Source organism: Haliotis rufescens, unplaced genomic scaffold (genome assembly GCF_023055435.1).
Source record: "Haliotis rufescens isolate VD_foot unplaced genomic scaffold, xgHalRufe1.0.p SCAF_11, whole genome shotgun sequence".
Taxonomy (NCBI): Eukaryota; Metazoa; Mollusca; class Gastropoda; order Lepetellida; family Haliotidae; genus Haliotis; species Haliotis rufescens.
In genome coordinates, this window is record NW_025963791.1 from 9,444,707 (window position 1) to 9,468,491 (window position 23,785).

A 23,785-nucleotide genomic window follows, 5' to 3' on the forward strand; every position below is an offset into this window, starting at 1 on the left:
CGGAAGGGAGACAATGCTCACCCATTTCATGAACACTTGGCTGCATCTTTGATAATTTACAATGTGTGTGAATTATCTGTCCTTTTTCTTTACACTCTGCATCATATCTTGAAACAGAGACATTTCTATTACAATGCCCCTTCATTGGAGTTTTATATGTTTAAAGTTTTATTAATAGTTTCTTAAAGGTTTCATTGCTGCTGTGAAAGTGAGAGATGTTTCAGAAGCTATTGGGCTTGTAGCATATTTATTGGGACTCCAATGTTTAAGCTATTATTTCAATATGGGTGTCTACAAAAATAACTTATACAACAAACATTTGCTGGCCATGATCTCCTAATGATGAATATGGTATATAAAACAATACAGTCTTGTGACAGAAAAATAGTTTATTAAGCAGGAAGTCCATACAAGCAAATAGGAAACATCTTCATCCTTTAAAGTTGAATTGTATTATCCCTGTTCTTAACAGTTCCGTGATTTCATGATGAATGAAAGGCTCCACACATTTGAAGAATCATCCATCCTTCACAGGACCATCTTCCACACAGATGCAGCATCAGTTACTCATGTACTGTTCAGCTTTATTCCCACTGAAGGTATCCTTATAGGAACACTTATTGAACATCTGGTCTTCCTTGACCACCTAGTCTTGTTGCCATCAGTCTGCTACAGATGCTTCCAGGTGAGAGATTCTGTGTCTTCGAATGTCATTGATGCTCCCCCGCATCTGTACCAGAGCATTGTACTGGAGGCGCATGTCAGCCAGGGCATTGGACATCTGTGCTATCAGGGTGTCCTACAAGACAATACAGAGTATAAAGTCAGAGGCATGCTTGAAAGAGCACTGGACACCTGTGCTATATGGTGTTCTTAAAGGAACTAAAGAGTTTAGAGTTGAGAAGCAGTTTGGAAAGGGCATTGGATATCTGTTCTGTCAAGGTGTCCTCCAAGACATTAAAAAGTATAAAGTCAGAAGCAGATTTGAAACAACACTTGATCTCTCTGCTATAGGGGTGTACTACAGGACAAATTAAGAGTTGTGGAGGAAGTTGGAAAGAGCACTGAACATATGTGAATGTCATGAAAAAATACAAAAAGAATAAGTTAGAAGCATATTGGACATCTGCACATCAGAATGTCCTGCAAGGAGATACCAAGTATGTTAGAAAGGGCATGACAGTTGTGCTATTAAAATATCCTACTGTGATACAAAATAAAGAGCACTGTACATGAATGCAGTTGATGGCTCCCACAAGAAGATACAGTTTAATATTTATTACATTCAGCAGATTCGCCAGAGCATTGGAAATCTGTACTACATCAATGTGTCCGATATGAAACCCATCTTGATGCATAGTTACTATGAATCTTATACAAGGTGTCCTGGTAATCTAGAACAAAGATGCTGGTGCCAAGACAGGATTTGTTCTACCACTATCAACCTTTTAGGTAATGACTAACCATCTTTCCCTCAGAGAAGTTCGTTCTCTTCGTCCAATTGATGTTGTCAAGGTTGTAGTTGAGATCTCCAAGGATAGGAGCAATCTGCGGGAACAGCTCACTGGCGTATCTGGAATATATCAAACACATCTAAACATCACCAGCATTGGCATTCCAATCTCTGAATAACAATACCAGCATTTTCTCTCATCAAAAATCAAACACCATCAATGATCCTGAAGTATTTTTAAACACATCCACTAGTCTGCTAATCCTACAAAACTAGAAACTTATGAAGGACTACTTGTTTTCTCCTGTAGTTTTTTAATTACTTATCTGAAAAGATGTATTGACCCATGAGAATGAACTGATGGTGTCCATTCCTGTGAACAAGGTAGATTTACCTGATATATGTCATAATGAAAGATTTCTTAAATACAACAGCATGACAGTAGAGATGAAATGCAAATTAGGAATCTTCTGGTATGTTTATTGTACCAGTGATAGTCCATAACTTCTCCACTGTACTTATAAATCAAGCACAGTAAACTACTAACGAACTGACAGTTACATCAAACTCTTTGTTTGGTCCCGGCTATTTCCTGTATATTTTATCATATAATATTGATTGATATAACGAACACGCTTAGAACGAAATAACGGATATAGCGAACTCACAATGTGGTCCTGTGTCTACTCTGTCTATGATAATGTTCAAGTTTATACAGAACTGTTAATCCCTGAGCTGAGCTGCTCACATGTCACCAATCTGCCTATCAAAATATCTGTGGCGACATGCGGGTTTTCAAAGCGAAAATAAACAATTGAAGGCAATTGATTTACTCTGTACTGACACTTTGTCCTCAAATTACAAACTAAATTAACAATACCAACACAGTGATTAGGCTATGGCCTTTGAAATGGATATATTCTGTGTATAAAATGCGACGACTAGAGTGAGGAAATTCAGTATTTTCAGTAAACTTTCAGTGATTGGTAAATCCGGAAAACCAAGGTGTTTTAAGAACATTGTGACAGTCGAAATGCTTATTACAAACTACCGATATAACAAACTAAAATAAATGGTCCCTTTGAGTTCGTTATAACCGTAGTTTATTGTAGTACGAAAAATAAATTCATAATTGAATAATGTCTATCATGTGACTGGATTTCAGGTCTATCACTTGATTGTCTGGCGTGTTTACAAACCACCATTGCATGGCAGTAGTTCTGCTGTGCAGTGTCAGGCATCTTCTTGAGGCAAGGGCGTAAACTGACTATAAAAGTTCAGTTTCCACCCTTGCCGAACTAGGCTGGAATTCCTGAGTTACATTTTGGCTGGTCTAATGAGTCTATGCATAGTCCAATTAAAATCGTGTAACAAACTAGACATACAGTTCGTAAACAACATGGATTTCAAAGTGCAGAGTTCAGTTGACTGCAGGATTTGCATTGGATGTGTATCACCAAATGGGCATCGACAGATATTTTGCAAATCTTTTCATGTTTTAAATCAAGGTGCTCAAGTGATTTGATGCACCTCGTGAGGTAAGACCAATTTTATTACAATAAAGATCTTGTTTATCGATAAGATCATATTGACTGGGAAAATCTAGCTAATTCAGCAAGGGTGGAAACTGGACTTTTATAGTCAGTTAACTCCTTTGCCTCGGGGAAGATGAGAGTCAGGTAACAACACATATTTTCTTTTGCAAATTTGTGTATGGCAGTACATGCTTACCCTATTAGCAAAGATATGGTGTCATCACATCAGTGATCCATTCATATAATTTTCACTGCTGTTTTGCCTTTTACACCCATTAGAATCTGTTTCCTTGGAGACTCAAGACTGTTATTCTCTGGCGTTGACATTATATATTTAAAAGAGTCTATGTGGCATATCAATGTAATTCGGCTTTGAACCTTTATGAAGAGGTATATTTTCAGAAAGTTGAGCCCATACTTGTGGAATGCAGCATCCATCTTGATGTAGTCGCCCACAAATGGCTGCTGAAGTCGACCTGTCAGTTGATCTTTCTTCTCCATGATAGATTCTATGTGAGCATTCAGCTTCTGGATTTTCTCGACTTTGTTCTCTGTAATAATTGAATAGATATCAATGCATTTGTGTTGTCCATTGTTCACAACGTCAGTTGGCATTGTCACATGGTTTCAACAACAGATTGACTGGTCACTTGAGATTGCGAAACTCAGTTTTGCTTCATTTTCTCAGAATAATAGACTGCGAGTATAATACAGAATAACCAACACACAATTCCGAATTACAGACCCTCAGGAAATACAATCAATCTCAATATTAGTTCTCTCTGCCTCTTAACAAAGTCCTGAGGACTTCCCAATAAGGGTCAAGTCAGAATGACCTTTCATCCGACCAATCAGAGTGTCTTTCACAAAAGCGGGAAAATGACAGTCGGAATGTGTTTTTTAATCTTGTAACCTTGAAAAGGTCAAAACGGGGTATTCTGAATGACAGTACAACTGATTCCAACTATCTCTAGCTTCAATCGGATAAACATTTGAAAAAAGAGAGAATTTCCATAGAAAGTACTGCGATAAAATCTTAGCCAGCCATTAGAATTTTCTTTTGTTCAGTTTTCAAATTTGGAACCAATATTTCTATAGCTGCTTTCCGCTTGGCCAATGTCAACTTCTTCTTAGTGAAATCATTGGTTTGTCAAAGTTCGCAAAATGTTGTTCGGACCTCATTCTGTAATGGGATGTGCTCTGATCTTTGTTAATCGGTAGTGAGAACTATGATATGATTTAATGAGATTATAATATTATTTAATCTCAAATATTCCTGTTTTGGACTAAAGGCTAAAGATTATGCAATGTACCTAGTATATCCTCTAAGCTAAAAGGTTATTCTTTATTTGTAACCCAAACCCAATCTGGCACACAGGGAGATGAATGTATACCCTATCATAAATAAATAATTTTGTGAATTTATTATCCATTATACAATTTTGGTTTTAATAAGTTGTTTTGGTTTTTTTGTAGTCTGACACCAGTCAGGAAATCCAGTCTGGACCTGACCAATCTCATTAAAATCAGATCTCAGTTCTCGCTTTCGGTAAACAAAGATTTGAGTACATCCCATTATGGGTCACGTCAGACCGACCTTTCGCGAACTTTGACTGACCAATGGAATGACTAACAAGAAGTCGACAATAGCCAATCAGAAGGCAGCTTAATCAAGCTTTACGGCACAAGTTTCAAACTTGCAACCATGCTTCGAAACAAATTTTGACATATACTCGATTAAAAAAGTAAAAACTGAACAAAATAACATTCTGGAATATCTAATATATGATCTAGATTGTTTGATTATAGACATAAAGCCCATAACTGTCATTCGGAATACCCTGTGTGGTTTTTTTCAAGGTTGCACGATCAAAAATCACATTCCTACTGTTTGATTATAGACATAAAGCCCATAACTGTCATTCGGAATACCCTGTGTGGGTTTTTTCAAGGTTGCACGATCAAAAATCACATTCCTACTGTCACTTTCATCCTCTGATAAGCGATGCTCTGATTGGTCAGATGAAAGGTCGTTCTGACATGACCCGTAATGGGATGTCCTCAGATCTTTGTTGAGCAGTAGCGAGAAATAAGATCTGATTTCAATGAGATTGGGACCAGACAATCCAGCAATTGACATCATGAGCTTCGACGCAGTTGGGATACAATGACATGCACCAACCATGCCAGATGGCCTGACCATCCAATCCCATTAATAGTCTCTTACGACAAACACGGGTTGCTGAAGACCAATTCTAACCCAGGTCTATACAGGGTAGGAGTCCTTGAAGGACCTATAGATTGAGATAGTCAGTGTGCTGTTTGACTGCTTTTAGCAACATTCCTGTGATAGCACCAGAAATTAGATTGGTTTTTTTTATTTAAAACTATGAGTCTGACTTTTTTTAAAGCGTAATTTTTGTAGCAGGCAATTTTAATAAGCATAATCTTAATTTTTTTAAAGAACTTTTGGGGACAATTTATTTTTTTCAAGAAATTCCCATGAGCAACAGAATATCAATTTGTCGGTCCCTAAGACATCCTCAATGGAATGTCACTGCACATTAGAAATTGAAGGAAATTGTGGTAGTGCATGGTCCCGTGCACAGGGCAGGGGTTGCAAATCAGGTGAAGTTCTAGGGTGAGAGACATGTGGTGTCACCTAAGGCAAGTGACAGTGTTCGTAAATATGCCTCCATTCACAAAGCAGTGAATGGGTGCCCGGTAGGATCAGATGGTAATGTGTCTGTTAACCTTCTAGCACCACACAGGCAGCTTGGGTTGTATACTCCCCAGGGAGCTGAGAATGAACATCAGGTGCACACTGATCCAAAAACAGGGGTAATCATATGTGACAGTACCACTGAGCAGCACTGGTTGGATATTAGACGCTTAAAAATGAAATAATAATAAAATGTGTGCATAATGATCCATTTCGGATTTGCTCAAAAATATGCAAACAAACATAGAAATTAATGTTTTCTTCAGAAAAATACTGCAGTATCTGTGGTTAAAATATTTTTTTAAATTTGAATACGAATAATCATACTTTTATGAACATGATGAAAATCTGTGAACAAAGTGAGTGATTACCATGAATACCCGAATTTCCTCTACAGTAACGTGTTAATTTTGCACCAAGTTTCTTCACAGCACACAATAGAATGCACAGTAACCTGCTTCTATTTTCCCTGGACACTTGATTAAACCATTCCGATCATAAAAATACCTATCTCAGAAAAAGTTAATTACTATTAATGCAGACATGTGAACAGCTTTCAAGTCTTGTTTGAAGTGAGCAGCAAATGAAAGGAGACATCTTAAGTGTCACTGACAAGGCTATTCATGGTGAAATAATTAAAAAAATTGTGATTAGATCATTTAAAATCAATTTAGGCATCTAAAGTTTCATATTAGTTTCAATCAAATGTGAATTGTCAATGCATATGTACACCAGAAAAAAATCATTTAGGCCCCAATAGTATTTTGCCCCAACTACAAAACTGGCACATCCAATCATCTCATTAGTGGACAAATAAGGATGAAGAAAGAATGAATCTCCCAGCGAGCAGCAATTGGCATTCAGCTTCATTTGACTCAAAACAGTTCAACACAACGAGGCTTGATTGTAATTTTCTTTTCTGTATTTATACATATCTTTGATCATTAGCCCCATCACAATTTCTGTTCATTAAGAAAGATGGGCGAGGCAACGGAGAAACCAATTTGCAAAAACAGACGGCACATTTTATTTCTTGTTACTATGGATGTGTTTAACTACACATTTACAAATTTACATGAATTTTGAGTATAAATTGCCATGTTGTGGTCATAAAACAACTTTTCAAAATGGCTGCCACAGAGGCCATATTGAAATTTGGATTTGAACCTTTTGAACAAATTAAGGTGGGATAATGCATGTGAAATTTCAGCTTCATTAATTAAATTAAGTCCTGTGGTTTCTGAGGAAAAAATTAAAATGACGACGACACACAATGGACAAGCAGTGAGCTCTATATGTGAGCTGCTTATTGACAACAAGGTAACAGATGGTCTCAATAAACTAAATGTTAATTAAGTACATGTACATAAAAAGGCATCAGTAACATTTGGTAATGGCTGGGATGGACCTGTGAACACAATCAATCATTATCAGTGACAAAGGCCAAACCAAACCAGGATGCATGGAACAGCCTTCAATTAATTAATGCATCAAACTGGTTGCCATCATCTTGCTTAGATACACATACAAGGTGAGTGAGTGAGTATGGTTTTACGCCGCTTTTAGCAATATTCCAGCAATATCACGGCGGGGGACACCAGATATGGGCATCACACATTGTACCCATGTCGGGAATCGAACCCGGGTTTTCGGCGTGACGAGCGAACGCTTTAACCACTAGGCTACCCGACCGCCCCTACACATACAAGGGAACACACACATACATATACCATCTCTTCAGGCAACACATGCTGTATAATTAGTATGAATAGTTGGGTTGATAGAAATAAAAATAACTTTGTTTTGTTAAATATTATTTTATATTAAGGATTTTTTAATTTACTTGCTTCACGGATCAGCCGACTGTAAATATTTTGATGAAATGGAAATGAAATATTCAGACTTAGTTCATTTCATTAACCTCCCGATATGTCGATACTGCACAAAAGAAATATTTCTAAACATGATAAACAAGGAGTGAGTGCAATAGCAATATTCCAGCAATATCACGGTGGGGCACACCTGAAATGGGCTTCCCACATTTTACCCATGTCAGGAATCGAACCCAGGTCTTCTGCGTGACAAGCGATCACTTTAACCACTAGGCTACCTGACCGTCCCATTAAACAAGGACCCTCTGAAGTTGACATATATTTAACATGGGGGTCAAAATATAGTTTGTTGTTGTCCCTGAAATTGATATGACGCATAGATGCATAACAGTGTCCCGCTTAATTTGTCCGGTTTTTAAAGCCACAGCTGTGTTTCGACATTAAATCATTAAATCTTTCTATACCAGTCGACCTGTAGGGGCACTGAAAAAAATATATTCAATAGTTTCCTTCACCCAAGCACCTACCAAAAGATATTTTCCTGTACAAAATCTATAAAACAATTTAAAAAAGTGCGGCCTTAGGATAAACATTCTGAATCGGTCAGTTTAGTTGAAAACGATAAATGTGTTCATACTATAACATAACAAGTCCATTTATACTGCGCCAGATTCCATTTACCAAGTTAATGCTCATGGCGCTACATAGTTTTAGCAAATAATTCTAATGAAAGGGGAGTCGAGTTGATAGTGTTGTCTGAAAAGGTGTGTTTTCAGATGAGCCTTAAAGGATAAAAGCGATGGCGACAGCTTAAGATCGGATGGTAGTTTGTTCCATAGCAAGGAAGCGCAGAACTGGAAAGATCTCTGACCGAAGGTTTTGAGACGGGTTTCTGGGACTTGTAACAGGTGGTTATTCTGAGAACGGAGAGATCTGGAAGGCTTGTATACTCACTGCCAAAAGAAATGCAAATACCATGCATGTTGGTTAATATTTGGAGACTTATTCATATTCAAGAGATATGAGGCTGGTTCAATGCACAAACAAACATACTTTTATGTTGCGTGAGTGAGTTGGGTTTAACGCCGCTTTTAACAGTATTCCAGTCATATCGCGGCGTGTCAGCTTAATGTGGGAGGAAAGCCCAAAGTGATGCAGGTTTCAGGCGTTTACCACTTCGGTGAAACCCACGAGCACGGGTATGGTGCTGACAAACCTAGAAACATAATTGGGGCGAACCGGGATTCAAACCCACAATCATAGGTTTCTGGCATGCCCAAGGGACGCAACTCTGCACAGCGAATCGCGGCGGCTTAGACGACTGGGCCACCCGTGCCCCCTTACGTTGCGTGAACTGACGCTCATGGACGCATCATATATGACATCATAGATCCATGACTCGAGATGAACCATTTGTCTCGCGCAGGATTAGCGTGTAAAGTTTAGAAATCACGTGCAGCATATCGTGACAAGAATAAAGACACTGTGGTAACACTTGACTGATTGTTAGTTTTGTCATTAAGTGGTGCACATTAGAAAAATCTCTTCTTAACGTATATACTTCTCTATATGTTTCTATGGTTCGCATTTCTTTCGGCTGTTTGCATATATAATCATGATATAGTTTACAATGTTTTTACTGTAGAATGAACACAAACGTACTCTGGGCAGTGGGGTAGCGAAGGCCATGGGTCAATTCCCCACAGGGTCCAATCTGTGAAGCCAACTTCTACTGATACCCTTCATGATCTTGCTGGAATATTGCTAAAAGTGACATAAAACCAAACTCACTCACTCACTCAAAAACATGCTATAGGTGGGTTTTGGGTGGGTTTTGAGTGAGTGAGTGAGTGAGTGAGTGAGTGAGGTTTTACGCCGCTTTTAGCAATATTCCAGCAAAATCACGGCGGGGGACACTGTATATGGGCTTCACATATTGTACTCATGTGGGGTATCGAACCCGGGTCTTCGGTGTGACGAGCGAACGCTTTAACCACTAGACTACCCCACCACCCCAAACATGCTATGGAGGCCATGTTATCCTTATGGGTTTTCCGCATCAGCAGAAAATATACATAATGAATTTCATCAATTTCTACTAATAAAGTTAACAGTTTTTCTTTGTTAGATCTTTTGTTTCATGTCTTTCGATTGTAATAGGCGCCCTCTGGCGGGCTGCCCAGTGACAGGATTGTAATCGGAGAGTACTAAGTTCGAACCCTGTTCATATAATTTCGGACTTTGCGTTGTGTTCTCCTGTGATCAGTCATGAACAGTGTACTCTCTCGAGGTTCTATGGTTGGTCAGGTTCTCAACTTTGCTAAAACAAAACTAAGACAAAATCATAATTTAAATGATTTATTAAACTTAAAAAATGCACAAATTAACAGAAATCAGAAAAATACAAAAAGAAAGCACTCACACACAGGTAAACTTTTACTTTTAACCTAAATGTCTTTATTGTTAATTGCCTAATTTACTGCCTATTTTCTCCTACACCTACTTCTCCCCCACACCACTATTCCAATAAGTATACTAAATAAATACCTTACAAAACCTACATTTTAACTTATTTCTTACTCTCCAATCTATCTAAATCCTTATTTCTACATGTTTTTCCTACAACTACTTCTCCCCCACCCGACTATCACATAAACTAAACCTACACCTAAAACTAGTCGTAAGGAAATCCTTATTGCCTAGAGGGATGTTCCCCCATAGTGGGTGTTGTGGACTTACTTGTCGGGATAACCGAAACTTCAGACAACTAATCTCGGTCGTATCAGGCTTTTATACCCACAGAGCTAACCATATTCATAGGTCACGGGTCATACAATCTTCTAAGCTTCTCATTGGTCAAATGATAATTCCTAACATAGCGTGCTCGGCGCCACCTATCGAACCGGAAACACGCTACGGCAGGAAGACATGCGGACCTCGCAACCGTCACAGGGAATTCCAATGGAATTTTACTGCCAAACGTGAGTAATAAATAGATTAACTGACTACAAGATAACGACTTCCACCAGCCCTGCTGAAGCACTACAAAGCCCTATAACTTACAACCCGTACTGTACATGAAACTTAAACTTGCCGCCATACTACCCGATAATTTACGATCTATTTTTAGCCCAACTACCACACGATCAAAGGTAACCAATTTCAGCAAATACAAATAAATGTTAACTACATTTATTTCATTTTATCATCATGAAACATCGAATCCCAAAAAATAATGTCACAGCAAGGTAGATCACCTAGTCAACAGTTTAAAATGGCAACAAAGACACGCATTCAAAAACAGTTACTATCAGTATCAGTATTGCTATTCAAATATGTTCTGCATAAATACTAAGGAAAAAAGTATGAACGATTCTGAGATGCTTCACTTAAAGATCATAATGGGCTGATGTCATGACACTGTTTAAATTACCTAAATTCACTGTGGGCACATCCATTACAAGAATCTTGAAATTTGCCCTCTAACCCCAAATGTAGTCATGTTTACACTTCTATTTATGTCTTGGGGAATGCCATCATTGTGAAATTTTAAAAGGTTTACGACTGACCAGATTTCCTTGATGAATTTAACTTTTCGTTTGTTTGATCAGATTGGTTCAGGATTGCAGACGAACGAACCTCTCCCTTACACCTGTACACTCTTTCTATATCAATTACATGATAGTTGAAATGAAATAGAAATTCAAATTGACAAACAAAGAAAACAATTTAGCAGAGGTAAGAGTATTCAGTGTCACGGCTGTCATCACTTGTTTGTAAACATAACGGTCAGTTGGTTTCAAGTTCAACTCCAAGCATGGTTGTAGCCACTTATCACAATGGGGAGCTTTGACTGGTGGCAGCAATAATATAGAGAGCTCCGCGAATGGGCTATTGCTGTGAGGAGCTTGCTAACATATCCTTGATGACATTGTTCTATCATTACTGTCAAGCAACATGACGCATCCACATGATTCGTGAAAATGTTTCTTTAAACTTGTTGAATAATTTAATATTATACCCTGGAACTCTTCCCCACCACAACAGCCACAAAGTTAATATGGCTGCTGTGGCGGCCATACTTAAAATCTGATTCAAACCTCAAACTCAGATGTCATCTTTGGTTTAGGAACAAGCATGTGAAGTTTCAACTTCATTGGTCATGTGGTTTCTGACGAGAAGATGGTTACGACGGAAGACTCAATATTTTTTTGTAGTTTCTAATATGGCCATTTTTTTATGTCCTAGCAATATCTCTTGAACAAAGTTGGTCCTTTATAAAATGATAATATCACCACCTAGTTTTTGGTCTCTGGCCCTTTACATCAGAAGAACATTTACGAATTTTCTTGTTTTTTATCAAAGATGGCAACCGGGCTGCCATATCTAAATTCTAATTCTTATGCCTTGAACAAAATTGAACTCCTTTATAGTAACAAACATCCACACAAAATTTTAGTTGAATCCATCAACAATGACTAGGCCTTTTCAGAGAAGACAAAAATGTGAAACTTTTATGGACATCATCACTTCCTGATGCCAGATGACTTCAACAACATTGACAAAATACCAAAGAAGTAATAATTACCAGAACAAATCTAACCAAATGAAGCAATATATTTGCAGTTACCCTGGTAGCTAACTCAACACATGGTTATGCATATGCTCATGTTCAAACCCATGACTGACTCCACTGTACAACTATATGTATGAAGATGGATTGTGCAATAAACATGACATACGTATTTCAGAACCAACATGATCATAATATTTATATGAATGTTTTGAACTCTTTCTAATCAATATTACACAGACATGACATCCCAGGTAACAGATGGCTTGACTTCCATACTGCCTAGTGTTGCTTGCAGCAGTAGTTGATAACTAAACAGGCTATTGGTGCTTCCCTGTATCGATGAGATCAAGACCATCAAGAATTATCTCCCTTTCACGAACACCCAAATAATAATAGTTCCAGCGATAAGATGGCAGCCTTGAAATAACCAAAACTGGACCAGACTATCCAATGATCAATACTGTAATCAATGATCCAAACTGTTATGGGTTATGGTACAAGGACACGCTGTCAATCAATTCAGTACCTTTGCACTGAATGTCTCTCTCTCATCACCATCATGACAGTTTTGTTTATTTGTTTGTTTGTTTGTTGTCTAACAGCAATTGTTTCTGCAATATTCCAGCTACTTGACAGCGGACTGTAAATAACTGAATCTGGACCAGACAATCCAGTGACTGACATCATGAGCATTGATAAACCCAATTGGGATACGATATCATGCATCAACCAAGTCAGCGAGCCTGACCACCCAATCCCGTTAGCCGCCTCTTACGACAAGCATGGGTTGCTGAAGATCAATTGTAAACCAGATCTTCACAGGTCCATGATGACTGGAATTGAGTGGGCTGCTATATTTAGCATCCTCAGAAGTAAGCATCCCTCTGTGTATGTACTTACTCAGGATGTCTATGTGTGTGATGTCAGCTGTCTCCTTGTCCTGGACTCGGCACTGCAACTCCAGATTCACCTGAAAGTCATTGGATTATGTTCATCTGATTCTAACATTGATGGTGACTGTAATGGCAACAAACACTCATGAAAAATATCCTTTCTTTTAACCATGTCTTGTTAGTGTATAATTCTCAAACAAAATCATCATTTTCTATCAACATGATTAATTTCTATGGCCATCACATGCAAAAAGGTTTATCATTATCATGATTATGTACAAAGTCATTACAGAAGTCTAGCTTCTTAGCAGGGAGCAAACATGACAACAACAAAAAAAAGTCAACTGCAATTTTGCTAGAAGTTGAAAAGACCCGGGAAGATCCGGTTTAGAATAGCTCTTCAGCAACCCATTCTTGTCTTGGAGGCGACTAACGGGATCAGGTGGTCAGGTTCGTTGACTTGGTTCATGCATGTAATCATATCCCAATTCCCAATTGATATTACCATGGTTACTATAGTTATTATTTACAGCTACACCAACTTGACTGATGCCATCAGCGACTTGTTATAATATAGTTTTAACATACATTATTATGGTTATGGCTTGATAGAAATGACATGTATTTCACTGATAACATGACCAGTAAACATGATAAAGAGGAAGACTTTCAGGCGTATTTTTACATTATTTCTTAGAATGTTGGGGGCACAGTTAGCCCTGTCGTCTAAGGCGCTGTGAGTTGCTGTGCAGAGTTGCGTCCCTTGGGCCCGCCAGAAACCTATGATTGAAAATCCCGATTCCCCCGATTATGTTTCTAGATTTGTCAGCACCATACCCATGCTCTGGGTTTCACCGAAGTGTTAACATCTCAGACCTGCATCACTTCGGGCTTTCCTACCACATTAAGCTGACACCCGGGAATATAACTGTAATACTGTTAAAAGCGATGTTAAACCCAACTCACTCACTCACTCTTTGAATGTTAAAATACAATGTTAACATGGTTAAAATTTCTCTCAATTTAGGAAAATAAAAACTTAAAGACAAGTCCCAATTTTAAAACCAGTTGTCTGCCTAGAATGCTCAATGCACTAAGTCTGGAATCCTATATATCCCGGGACACAGGAAGACTCCCACCTTCTGAAGCTCCCTCTTCTTCTTGGTTATCTCCCTTTGCAATGCTATGAGCTTGAGAGATGGCAGCTCTTGTTGATCCTCCTCACTTGGACCTTTTTCATACCCCCTCCTCTGAAATCATCAACGAATCAAGGACATTACTGAAATTATTTCACCTGATTGTATTAGCCAAACACATTGCATACACCAATCAACCAATCAAACTGCTCCATGTACTTCACATAAACTTTTTGAGTCAATCTCATTAAAATCAGATCTTGAATTCCTACACAAGACCTCTCAGAGTGAAGATCTGACAGCACCTTCATGGACATCTACCCGAAGCTAGTGAGTTAACTGACTATACAAGTCCAGTTTCCACCCTTGCCGAACAAGGCTGGTATTATGGAATTACATTTTGGCTTGACTAACTAGTCAATACATAGTCCAATCAAAATCGCACTCCCAAATTGCAATCTGGTTCGTAAACTGTCATGCAGATATCGGTCGATTGGAGGATTTGCAAAGCATGTGCATCGACAACTAGTCGTCAACAGATATTTTCTAAATCTTTTAATGTTTTTAATCAAGGTGCTCACGTGATTTGATGCACTTCGCGATGTAAGACTCGTTTTATCACAATATATAGATCTTGATTATCGATCAGATCGTCTTGACTGGGTGCGCCGTTTTGTTTGAAGAAAATGCAAGTGATACAAGAGGTGGAATCTGATTGGTCCATAGGAGAGGCATAGAAGGGACATAACTCGTAATAGCCACTGGTGGCGCTACGATCAAGCCAAGGAATTCCAGCCTAGTTCGGCAAGGGTGGAAACTGGACTTCTAAAGTCAGTTAACCCTCTTGCCTCGGGAAGATGCTTCATGGAAGGTCAACATGGTCAATGCAACTACAATAATCGAAGAAAATCAAACCAGAAATTCTTTTCACCAGACATGCTAACAATCTAATTTTACAGATAGCAGAATCAGCTAGTCATGCAGTGGCATGCAAGGAAGAAGTGCAGTGTACTCTTACTAGTTGTGGATACCTTTAAAAAGCATGGAAAAAGTGTATCTTGTCTTATTTTGTATGCAGATCTGCCATCAGGGAGTCCAGGTGTGACCACTGGGCCATCAGCAAATGAAATACAAAGCATGTGCAGATACGGGGTAGAATAGGTCTTCAGCAAGCCATGATGGCTGTAAATGGCGACTATGCTTGTCGTAAGGAGCGACTAACAGCATTGGCTGGTCAGGCTCGCTGACTTGGTTGACACATGTCAGCATATCCCCAGAGGTGGAGGTGAAGATTATTGAGTTATTTTGCATAGTTTTTGTCAGAATAATCTGAGTGGTTCTACCACAGATTATACCAGCAAAATTAAAAGGTCATTAACTGAGCATCTAGCATGTTTAGTGAATGACAACAAATTCACTGGTGTAGGGTTATGCCACAGAACATGGATGACAAGAAGGGAGTAGTATTGTATGCAATTTGCCTGAAAAATAAGGGTTCTTGCTGTTTTGAGTACCCTCGTGTAAGCTTGATTCATGGGAATAAGGAAAGAGCACAGAAATTTGTGGTTTAAATGTTTGATTTCATTTTGTATACTCACCATGCTCACTGATATTCATCTATTCAACTCTAAGAAAACGACAAATATTCCACACATGACTGAAGCCATTTGCATTCATCATCCATTCATGTGTACACAAAATGTGACGTCACCTTGATTCATGGATTACGAAATAGATTATTGTACAGCTATATATATAGGATAGCCCAGTACCATTAGTGTGTAATATTTTTTATGAATTCTAATCTATACCTACCAACTGACATTTCTGTGTCGGTAGATAAAGGTTAAAGATGATAGTTATTCAAATTTGTGTTCTCTTCATCTTCCTACTCATGAACATGAACTGAACTTCATTGATGAAAATATAATACGAACACATATTTATTGTATACGAAACTACATAATTGTACATACATATTTACACACGTCAGACAAATTTGCAAGGTGAAAGGTTATAGTAAGCATCATCCAATCACATGCCAGGATTCAAGGGAATTTCCCCCTTGCTGTCAATGAGGACCTCCAATTGGCCTATCGCTAGTCCAAAGGCCAGTTTGTTGGGTCGCTGATGCCAAATGGCATCTGGTGATTGATTACACTGGCAAATTAAAATGGCACCGGCTAGATAACTGAGAGTTGGAGTGTTGTTTCCTTTTAACATGTTTAATGCAAAAGGTATTGGCAAAGAGGTAATCAAAAAGGTACTCCAAATTTTGGGAGGATGAAATGTTATGAAAATCTCGACGTGGTATTTCGCATTGAAAGAATTTGGGTTTGGTACCCCTTTCCTATCAAAGAACCCACCTGTGTCATCACTTGGTAAACAAGCATTAAATATTTGTGATAGCGGCCGTGATCCCGTGGAAAAGTGTTGGCTAATTGGATTAACTCATTAGCCAAACTGGTTGCAGGCTAAAGCGGCACCTCAGCAAAACGTCACTGATTTCTCGGGCGAAAACAGCACCTCAATTGGCATAAACTGCTACTATTTGTCTGGCGAAAACGCCACCTCTATTTTTAATAATGATAAGAACGATTTATGTAGTTGTAAATATTCTTTATTTAAATGCCCTATTATATTATGTTGTAGTAGTGGTGGTGTTTCCCTTCCTTAATTGTGATCTGACAGCACCACATTAGGCCTTTTAGAGTTTCAGCTTGACACAGAGTTAATTTGAGTAAAGGTACTTAAAGGGGCACTGATCTAACGCAATTCCCCGGGACTGGTTGTTGCCTTTGTTATTGTTTTTTCCCAGTGAATACCCGGATGTATAGCAGAAATCTAGACTAGTTCGCGACCTCTGCTGCGCCATTCGTAAGCGCATTAGTCACTTTTATGGGTAGTAATAAGGGCGTAAGGTCACATTGATCAACAAAATGAAATACAGTTTTCGAGATAATAAGGAAATGTAGGTATCTTTGTGAGTAGCATCGGTAATGGTGACGAAGTTTTGATAAGTCACTTGCTTGGTAATTTTGCGATTTTCGTTTACACTATTTTGACTTGCAACACAAAGTATATATTTCACCTGAGCATATGCTTTTTTATAGTGTGTATATTTTTTTACTGTCAAATGTGTAACAAATTTATTAAACGTCTAAATATTCAGTTATTTTACAAAGTGACTGAAAAACATTTCCATCTGCATTATTATGACAACGAATTCCAAACATTTTGATGTTTAATGTCATCACCAAGAGACTGAAAATGTAACGTTGAAAAGTACATTTCTAAGTTGTTTGGCTTTTAATCCTACATAATAATCTGTTGTGATGTTTGTAGGCTCTTTTGATCGTCTTGATCAATCTGGACAGATTTTTTAGCCAAAATGACTGAAATATTTACACATTTTATAAATTGCCTGAGAGAATCACATTTTACAAATTGACGGTAATATATACACGCTTTCAAAGGAAAAGACCTGTGACAACAACGTCTATCGCGCATTGAAGAATTTCCCAACCAAGACGTAAAGAAACAAGAACGAATCGGTTCAAATGAAGGAAAACAAAATGCAGATATCATAATTACAACCTACCAAATTTATGTGTATAAGTTTTAGACAGCTTCCTTGTTCGAGGAATGTATCCGTGAATATCCACACAAAGGAACAATATCCCACTCGTCTGCAGCTGTACAAAGAAACTTATTCGATGTCACGTGTCTCAGTAACAATCAAATATTTTAAAAGATATATATCGTTTCGGGATATTATAACCCGTGTTCGTTTCTCAACTGATCGCTTGGATTGTTTCAGGTGTTTTACATAGGTGTCAAGTCTCAATGGTCGGCTGAGAAAGCCCACGTGACAACTATTTTCATAGCGTCCACGGTTCCTAAAAATTCCATTGAGTGATAGATAACAATGATCAATCAATCAACGTATTATCAGTTAACCCTTTGAACAAAGTATGTTGTTTTTACATCGGCACTTCGCGCCATGATATGAGTGTATTCCCTTTGTTTTAGTAAACCTAGACATGTAAACACTCACTCTTGACATATCCACTGTGCAAGATAACAGTGATTAATCAATCAACGTATTTTCTGTTAATCCTTTGATGTCTAGGAACGATTCGTTGATTTACAAAAAAAAGTAAATCAAGTGATCATTCATCTCTTGCTGGGCTGCCACGTGCATATTACATAACACACATTTCACCTCACTTCAAACCTGGATTTAGATTGAATAATTACCCCAGACACAATAAATGCCAAATGGGAACCTTTTTCAGGTAATATAAGTGGTGCTACCACTAATTGTACCTGTAATAAATTCATTAACTGAATGACGACAAATACACGAGTGTAGGGTTATACGAGAAAACGTGGATGACAACAAGGGAGTAGTAATCGTATTATCCACGCAAGCCGAAATCTGAAAATGCTTTCACTGCATGGATACTGTTTTTAGTATTAAACTATAACCATCTGGGGTATTTCCAAATGACGACGTCCGATGAGCTCCCTTGTTCTTTTTGTCTGTTTGTTTAGGCTGAAGAAATGAATTAACATGCGCCCTTTGTCGAAATCTTTATAGATCACAGTTAACCAATCAGTGTTAAAAAAAGCGTAACACAAATATTGCCTCCAGCCTTGAAGTTTATTTAGCTGTCCTTGCAGACGATACCCCAGTCTCTGGTCACGCTCAGTTGCGTTGCGTATCATCCGGGTACTCACGGGGGAAAAACAATAACAAAGGCAACAACCAGTCCGTTAGATCAGTGCCCCTTTAAAACTTCAAAGCATTGATTTTGATATTTTCACAAAAAGTAATCAGCGAGTAAATAGGATAAGAGCCTAATTTCAAATGTAAACTTGTTTTAAGGCGATTAAAATTTCACAATTATCTGTGTTTGCAAGTTGCACATGCATGTGAGTTTAATTTCATCTATTTCAGTACCAACGTGAAAGAAAATATATAGTGCCGTCTTTGCAAGGCAATAGGAATGGTTTTCGCTTTAGTCGACGTGACGTTTTCGCCAATCGGTTCCGTTTTCACTTGGTGACGTTTTGCTGAGGTGTCGTTTTAGCTATAACCCGCCAAGCTTAGGTGCTTGCAAGATAGCAAGTTCGCAACGTAAGTTCGACCCTCCACATGGCGCTAATTGACATCCGAAAGAGTGCGCCCCCATCCAGTATAATGCACTACTCCCTTGTCTCCACGGTTTCTACATTTCCAAAAAAATCACTTACTGATACCGAAGCATGTTGCTACTTGCAATGGCAGTGTAAATAAATACTTTTTCAGCTCACCTTTCTTGTGTGTCCCGTTTTTTCGGCTAGGAACAGTACGTTGCGTAGAGCTAGAGTGGTTTTGTCAGATGATGACCATGGGTTTTGCGTTACATCAAGTGCAGATACATTCCTAGACATGGTGAATGTAACCACGGCATCAAATATTTCGTGTTGAATTTACCGCTAGATGACAGTACTTTTGCTTCCTCTTCCGCTGTAAACAGGAAACGGCATGGCGCAAGGATATAAAATACAGAAAATATATCGGAACGAATGTGAATTAGCTTTTTGTGGCACTTTTGTAAATAAAATTTGTTGCAAATACGCACTATGAGATGCAACTATTTCCAGATGCTTATACAACGCTTCGGATTCATTTGTAAATGAAATTATATTTTTTAGCGGACGCGCTTCCTTTTGCCATGTAACAGCTGTTGTGAGGCCCATTGCGGTAATGCCACGATAACCAGTGATATTACTTGCAAGCGATGCTACGATATTAATAAACTCAATGTTCGCGACGACTTTGTAATTTCATCCACAGGTTTGCATCTGTTTTTTCTTAGCTATCAATTTGTAGTCAGTAGTGTTAAAATTCACGATCATATATCAGGGAACAGCCGGGAAATTTCTGCTACTCACCTAAATGATCCCACATAATTCGGGATATTTATGATTTAGCTTCTAAATGTGTGGTGATGCATAATATTCACTGCTGTAATTAAACTTAATAGTTGTACGATTTACACTGTTATACCAGTCATTATTCATTCTGTGCAAAACACACTACTATTGCTAGGCCTAGTTGTACAAACTACCACTAAACGGAAAGGTTCCTTGTCACTTCGTGTCCCAGGCGCAGTAACCACATCTTTGTACACTAGGCTTATGTGGGACAGCACGTAATGATTTCATACCTCTAGAAGCCTGTAACCCTATTTTGTATTTATAAATATTTGTTTAAATGGTAATATATTATTGTGGGATTTTAGGTTTCCAAACGTCATATATGATATATATATGTTTATAACTGACACTGTTGAGATTTCATAAAACAAATTTATCACCACACAGTCTTTGCATTATTTCTAAAGTCAACCATTCATTTTCTTTAACATTCATGACAACCTACACATGTACACAACTATCACCAACACATAATCAAACACATCACAGTAAAGCAACAACCAATATCCTAATTGCGTCGATCAATGCTTAATCACTGCATAGTCTGTTTGCTAGCCATCGCATTTATCAGACTAAAGTGCATGCTTGCTACTGCATCCGTACTTCAAAATCTCAAACGAGACGTAAAGACATCGTTCAAAGTAATTAAATGAAATCATCATCACTTCATGTACCTTCAAATAATCATCTCTAATCTCCTCTTAACTGCTACATGAATCAAGAAGCCCATCAGTAATTGTCAATTGAAAGGGTGTTTTCTCAGAGATTAGCTTGGGTCAACAGATAAAGCCCATATGCTCTAGTTCTTGTTCAAATAAAGTATCGCCCCTATGCGTAAATTTTCATATGATGATTGGTTATAAATCTAAATTTATATTTTATATAGTGTAATTCATTGCTTATTGCATAGGGTTATTAAATTACTTTTGATTATGGCTATGAAATTTCTCATTTTCTCTTTGAATTCGTTAGTGTTACAAATTTACATACACCCACCCATGGCTCTGTGTAGGGATAAGTCCATATCAAGACCGTTTATAGGGAGTATCACAGTGATGTGGTTACCGCAGCTAATCAAATTTCAGTGTTAAAATATGTTACTGAGAGTATCCACTTGCACAGAGGCATGATAGGTATTATTGGAACCACTTAGCATGGTAAGTAAAAGCATATTCTACTAAAACTGTAACTAACTAGGTCCACATTAATTGTCGGGTACAATGAGAAATTCCTGTCCTTGAAAAAGCCTTATTCCAAATAGTTGAACTTGCAGCTAAATCAGTTTATAACACTGTCATACGAAGGGATACTAGATGACCAAACAATACAAAACAAGGTTACGAAATGACACCATGGGTAGAAAACTACTTGGATATGAGAGGACTGCTTACCAGATACTATGATTCTGCTCACACATGTCATCACTTGCTGAGGCCTAAAAAGTCACATTTTTGCATATTTATCAAGTTTGAGCAAACCTAACTGCACTATGCACACATTCAGGACATCTATATCATCTGCCAAAGATAGCAAGGAAACCTCTTTTGAGATTATATGCCAAATGCTAACATTAATATGGTTATGTTAAGAGAAGTCCCATGTTTGAAAATTTCTCAATATTTCTAAGTCAATGCTTTTTTCTCTCTTTCCAGATTGAAGTTTTGACAAGAAATATGGGTGACAACAGCATCGCAGACAACCCATTTGCTGCCCTGTTTCCGACCTTGACACAGGCTCAGCAGTACAGCAGTACAATCTCAGCCAGCAAAGCACCTGTCTCCGAAGGTTTTTAGCACATATACCAATTATCTTTGATGGGAATTTTCTTATTGTTCCACTGGGGTGGTGGGTAAGTTAATGGTTCAAGTGTTCGCTGCGGTCGTGCCAATGACCCAGGTTCAATTGCCATCATGGGTACAAGTGAAGCCCATTTCTGGAGTCCCCCACTGTGATAGTGCTGAAATACTGCTTAAACCATACTCACTCGCTATTATTCCACCAGACTGTTGACATACTACATCTAGTATGTACATATTAATAGTAGGAATATTACTTTTCTGTATCCCTTTACAAAGCGAAGTAGTGTATTTCATTTTCAGGTGCTTATTTAGTTTCAGAGAATTTGCTCATACCCTCAATACTCCAGTATGAGGCCGTGAAGATCTGAGATAGAATAGGTCTTCAGCAACCCATGCTTGCCGTAAAAGGCGACTATGCTTGTCATAAGAGGCGACTATGCTTGTCATAAGAGGCGACTAACGGGATCGGGTGGTCAGGGTCGCTGACTTGGTTGATGCATGTCATCGATCCCAATTGCGTGGATAAATGCTCATGATATTAATCACTGGATTGTCTGGTTCAGACTTGATTATTTACTGAACACTGTTGTATGGCTGGAATATTGCTGAGTGTGGCGTTAAACAACCAACAACCAACATTGTGTTACTTGCAATAGAACTTAATTTAGTGTTATTGTGTTACTGATTTCAGTGTCATGTCTTACCAACACCACAGAAGAGGCAGAGCCTACCAGTATTGTGCAGGATGAAAGTGATATGGAAACTAAGGCCCTTGCAGCAGTGGAGTTCAATGAAGCAGTGGAAAAAATCTTTCTTATAACACTTGACAAGGGTAGGTAGATGTAGCACTCATCAAAGCATACAGGCTGGTGGCAAATTTTCCCATGAATGTTTTTCAACTATTTTAGAAGTGGAACAATGACAAAAGAAATATTGCCTACCCATTATAAATTCCATGGCCAAACCGGGAAATATGTTTTGTTTTTGCAGCCTTCTAAATGTTGACCTTGTTGTAAACAGTAAAGATCCACGTGGAGAATAGGTTTTCAGCAACCCATGCTTGCCGTAAGAGGCGACTATGCTTGTTGTAAGAGGTGACTAACGGGATCGGGTGGTCAGGCTTGCTCACTTGGTTGATGCATGTCATCGTATCCCAATTGCGTAGATCAATGCTAATAATGTCATGATGTTCTCCATATATAATATACTGCATTAATTCACTTTTATATACAAGATGTAAATTATACATACATGAAATATATACAATATATAACTAAATTACTATGCCTACCGAATGTGTGGCACTCAGGTGAAAGTACGCAAAATCACTTGTCACTGCAGATCCCCATCCATAAATAACATACACATGTCACTCTAACTTAAATATAAATATCAGAAAATCATATACATAGTAATCTACTGCCATATTAATTCATTCTAAACCTACTATAAACATAATCTCAAATAGAATGTCATAGATAAACATACAGAGATATGCCCTTATTTAATCCTTACTAACACAACATTACCTGTGCTGTAATATGCTCATAATTATACACAACACACATTTCTCATGGCGAACAACATGGGGGACACAAATACTTATATATGTCGCCTTTATCATAAAAAATATGATAGTACATTATATCAGAAAATCCAAAACATGAATATTGTGTTTATTATTGTTACTGTACTTATACTAATGACTTAAAATACATTCATACACTCAAATCACACAAGTATATCCTACCCTGAAATAATTTTTACGTTACACATGCTGTACTAAAACAAATATAACATCCTACATAATGTTTATCATTTAGTATTAAAACTAACCTTGTGAGAGAAAGC

At 38.0% G+C, this 23,785-nt stretch overlaps 2 protein-coding genes across 3 annotated transcripts in view; one reads left to right on the plus strand and one right to left on the minus strand.

Moving 5' to 3' along the window:
- Positions 1-371: 371 nt before the first annotated feature.
- On the minus strand, positions 372-19,683 carry LOC124146373 (HAUS augmin-like complex subunit 2). 2 transcript variants are annotated; one of them, XM_046516637.2, is made up of 6 exons: positions 19,467-19,683; positions 14,151-14,261; positions 13,019-13,088; positions 3,407-3,539; positions 1,465-1,573; positions 372-799 (listed from the first exon to the last, which is right to left on the minus strand). In XM_046516637.2, exons 1-6 carry the CDS (start codon positions 19,584-19,586, stop codon positions 662-664), a joined length of 681 nt encoding a protein of 226 aa, XP_046372593.2. In that variant the 5' UTR covers positions 19,587-19,683; the 3' UTR covers positions 372-661. The 2 variants fall into 2 exon arrangements, with proteins under 2 accessions (XP_046372593.2, XP_046372594.2); XM_046516638.2 differs by lacking the exon at positions 19,467-19,683 and adding an exon at positions 16,514-16,840.
- Positions 19,684-19,852: 169 nt separating this feature from the next.
- The window catches only part of LOC124146372 (ubiquitin conjugation factor E4 A-like), a 38,567-nt gene continuing 34,634 nt past the window's right edge, over positions 19,853-23,785 (plus strand). Inside the window, exons 1-3 of the mRNA XM_046516636.2 lie at positions 19,853-19,992; positions 21,788-21,920; positions 22,626-22,766. Coding sequence (XP_046372592.2) covers positions 21,809-21,920; positions 22,626-22,766 — 253 coding nt within the window. The 5' untranslated portion in view covers positions 19,853-19,992; positions 21,788-21,808. The remainder of the gene's footprint in view (positions 19,993-21,787; positions 21,921-22,625; positions 22,767-23,785) is intronic.

What these genes read in the sequence shown, in the direction of transcription:
- LOC124146373 (XM_046516637.2), bottom strand. Translation starts at nt 19,586, where the DNA reads ATGTCTAGGAATGTATCTGCACTTGATGTAACGCAAAACCCATGGTCA. An exon ending in AAACGGGACACACAAGAAAG is followed by an intron (nt 14,262 to 19,466) that starts GTGAGCTGAAAA and finishes TGATGATTTCAG; the next exon opens with AGGAGGGGGTATGAAAAAGG. An exon ending in ACTTCTCTGAGGGAAAGATG is followed by an intron (nt 800 to 1,464) that starts GTTAGTCATTAC and finishes ATTGTCTTGTAG; the next exon opens with GACACCCTGATAGCACAGAT.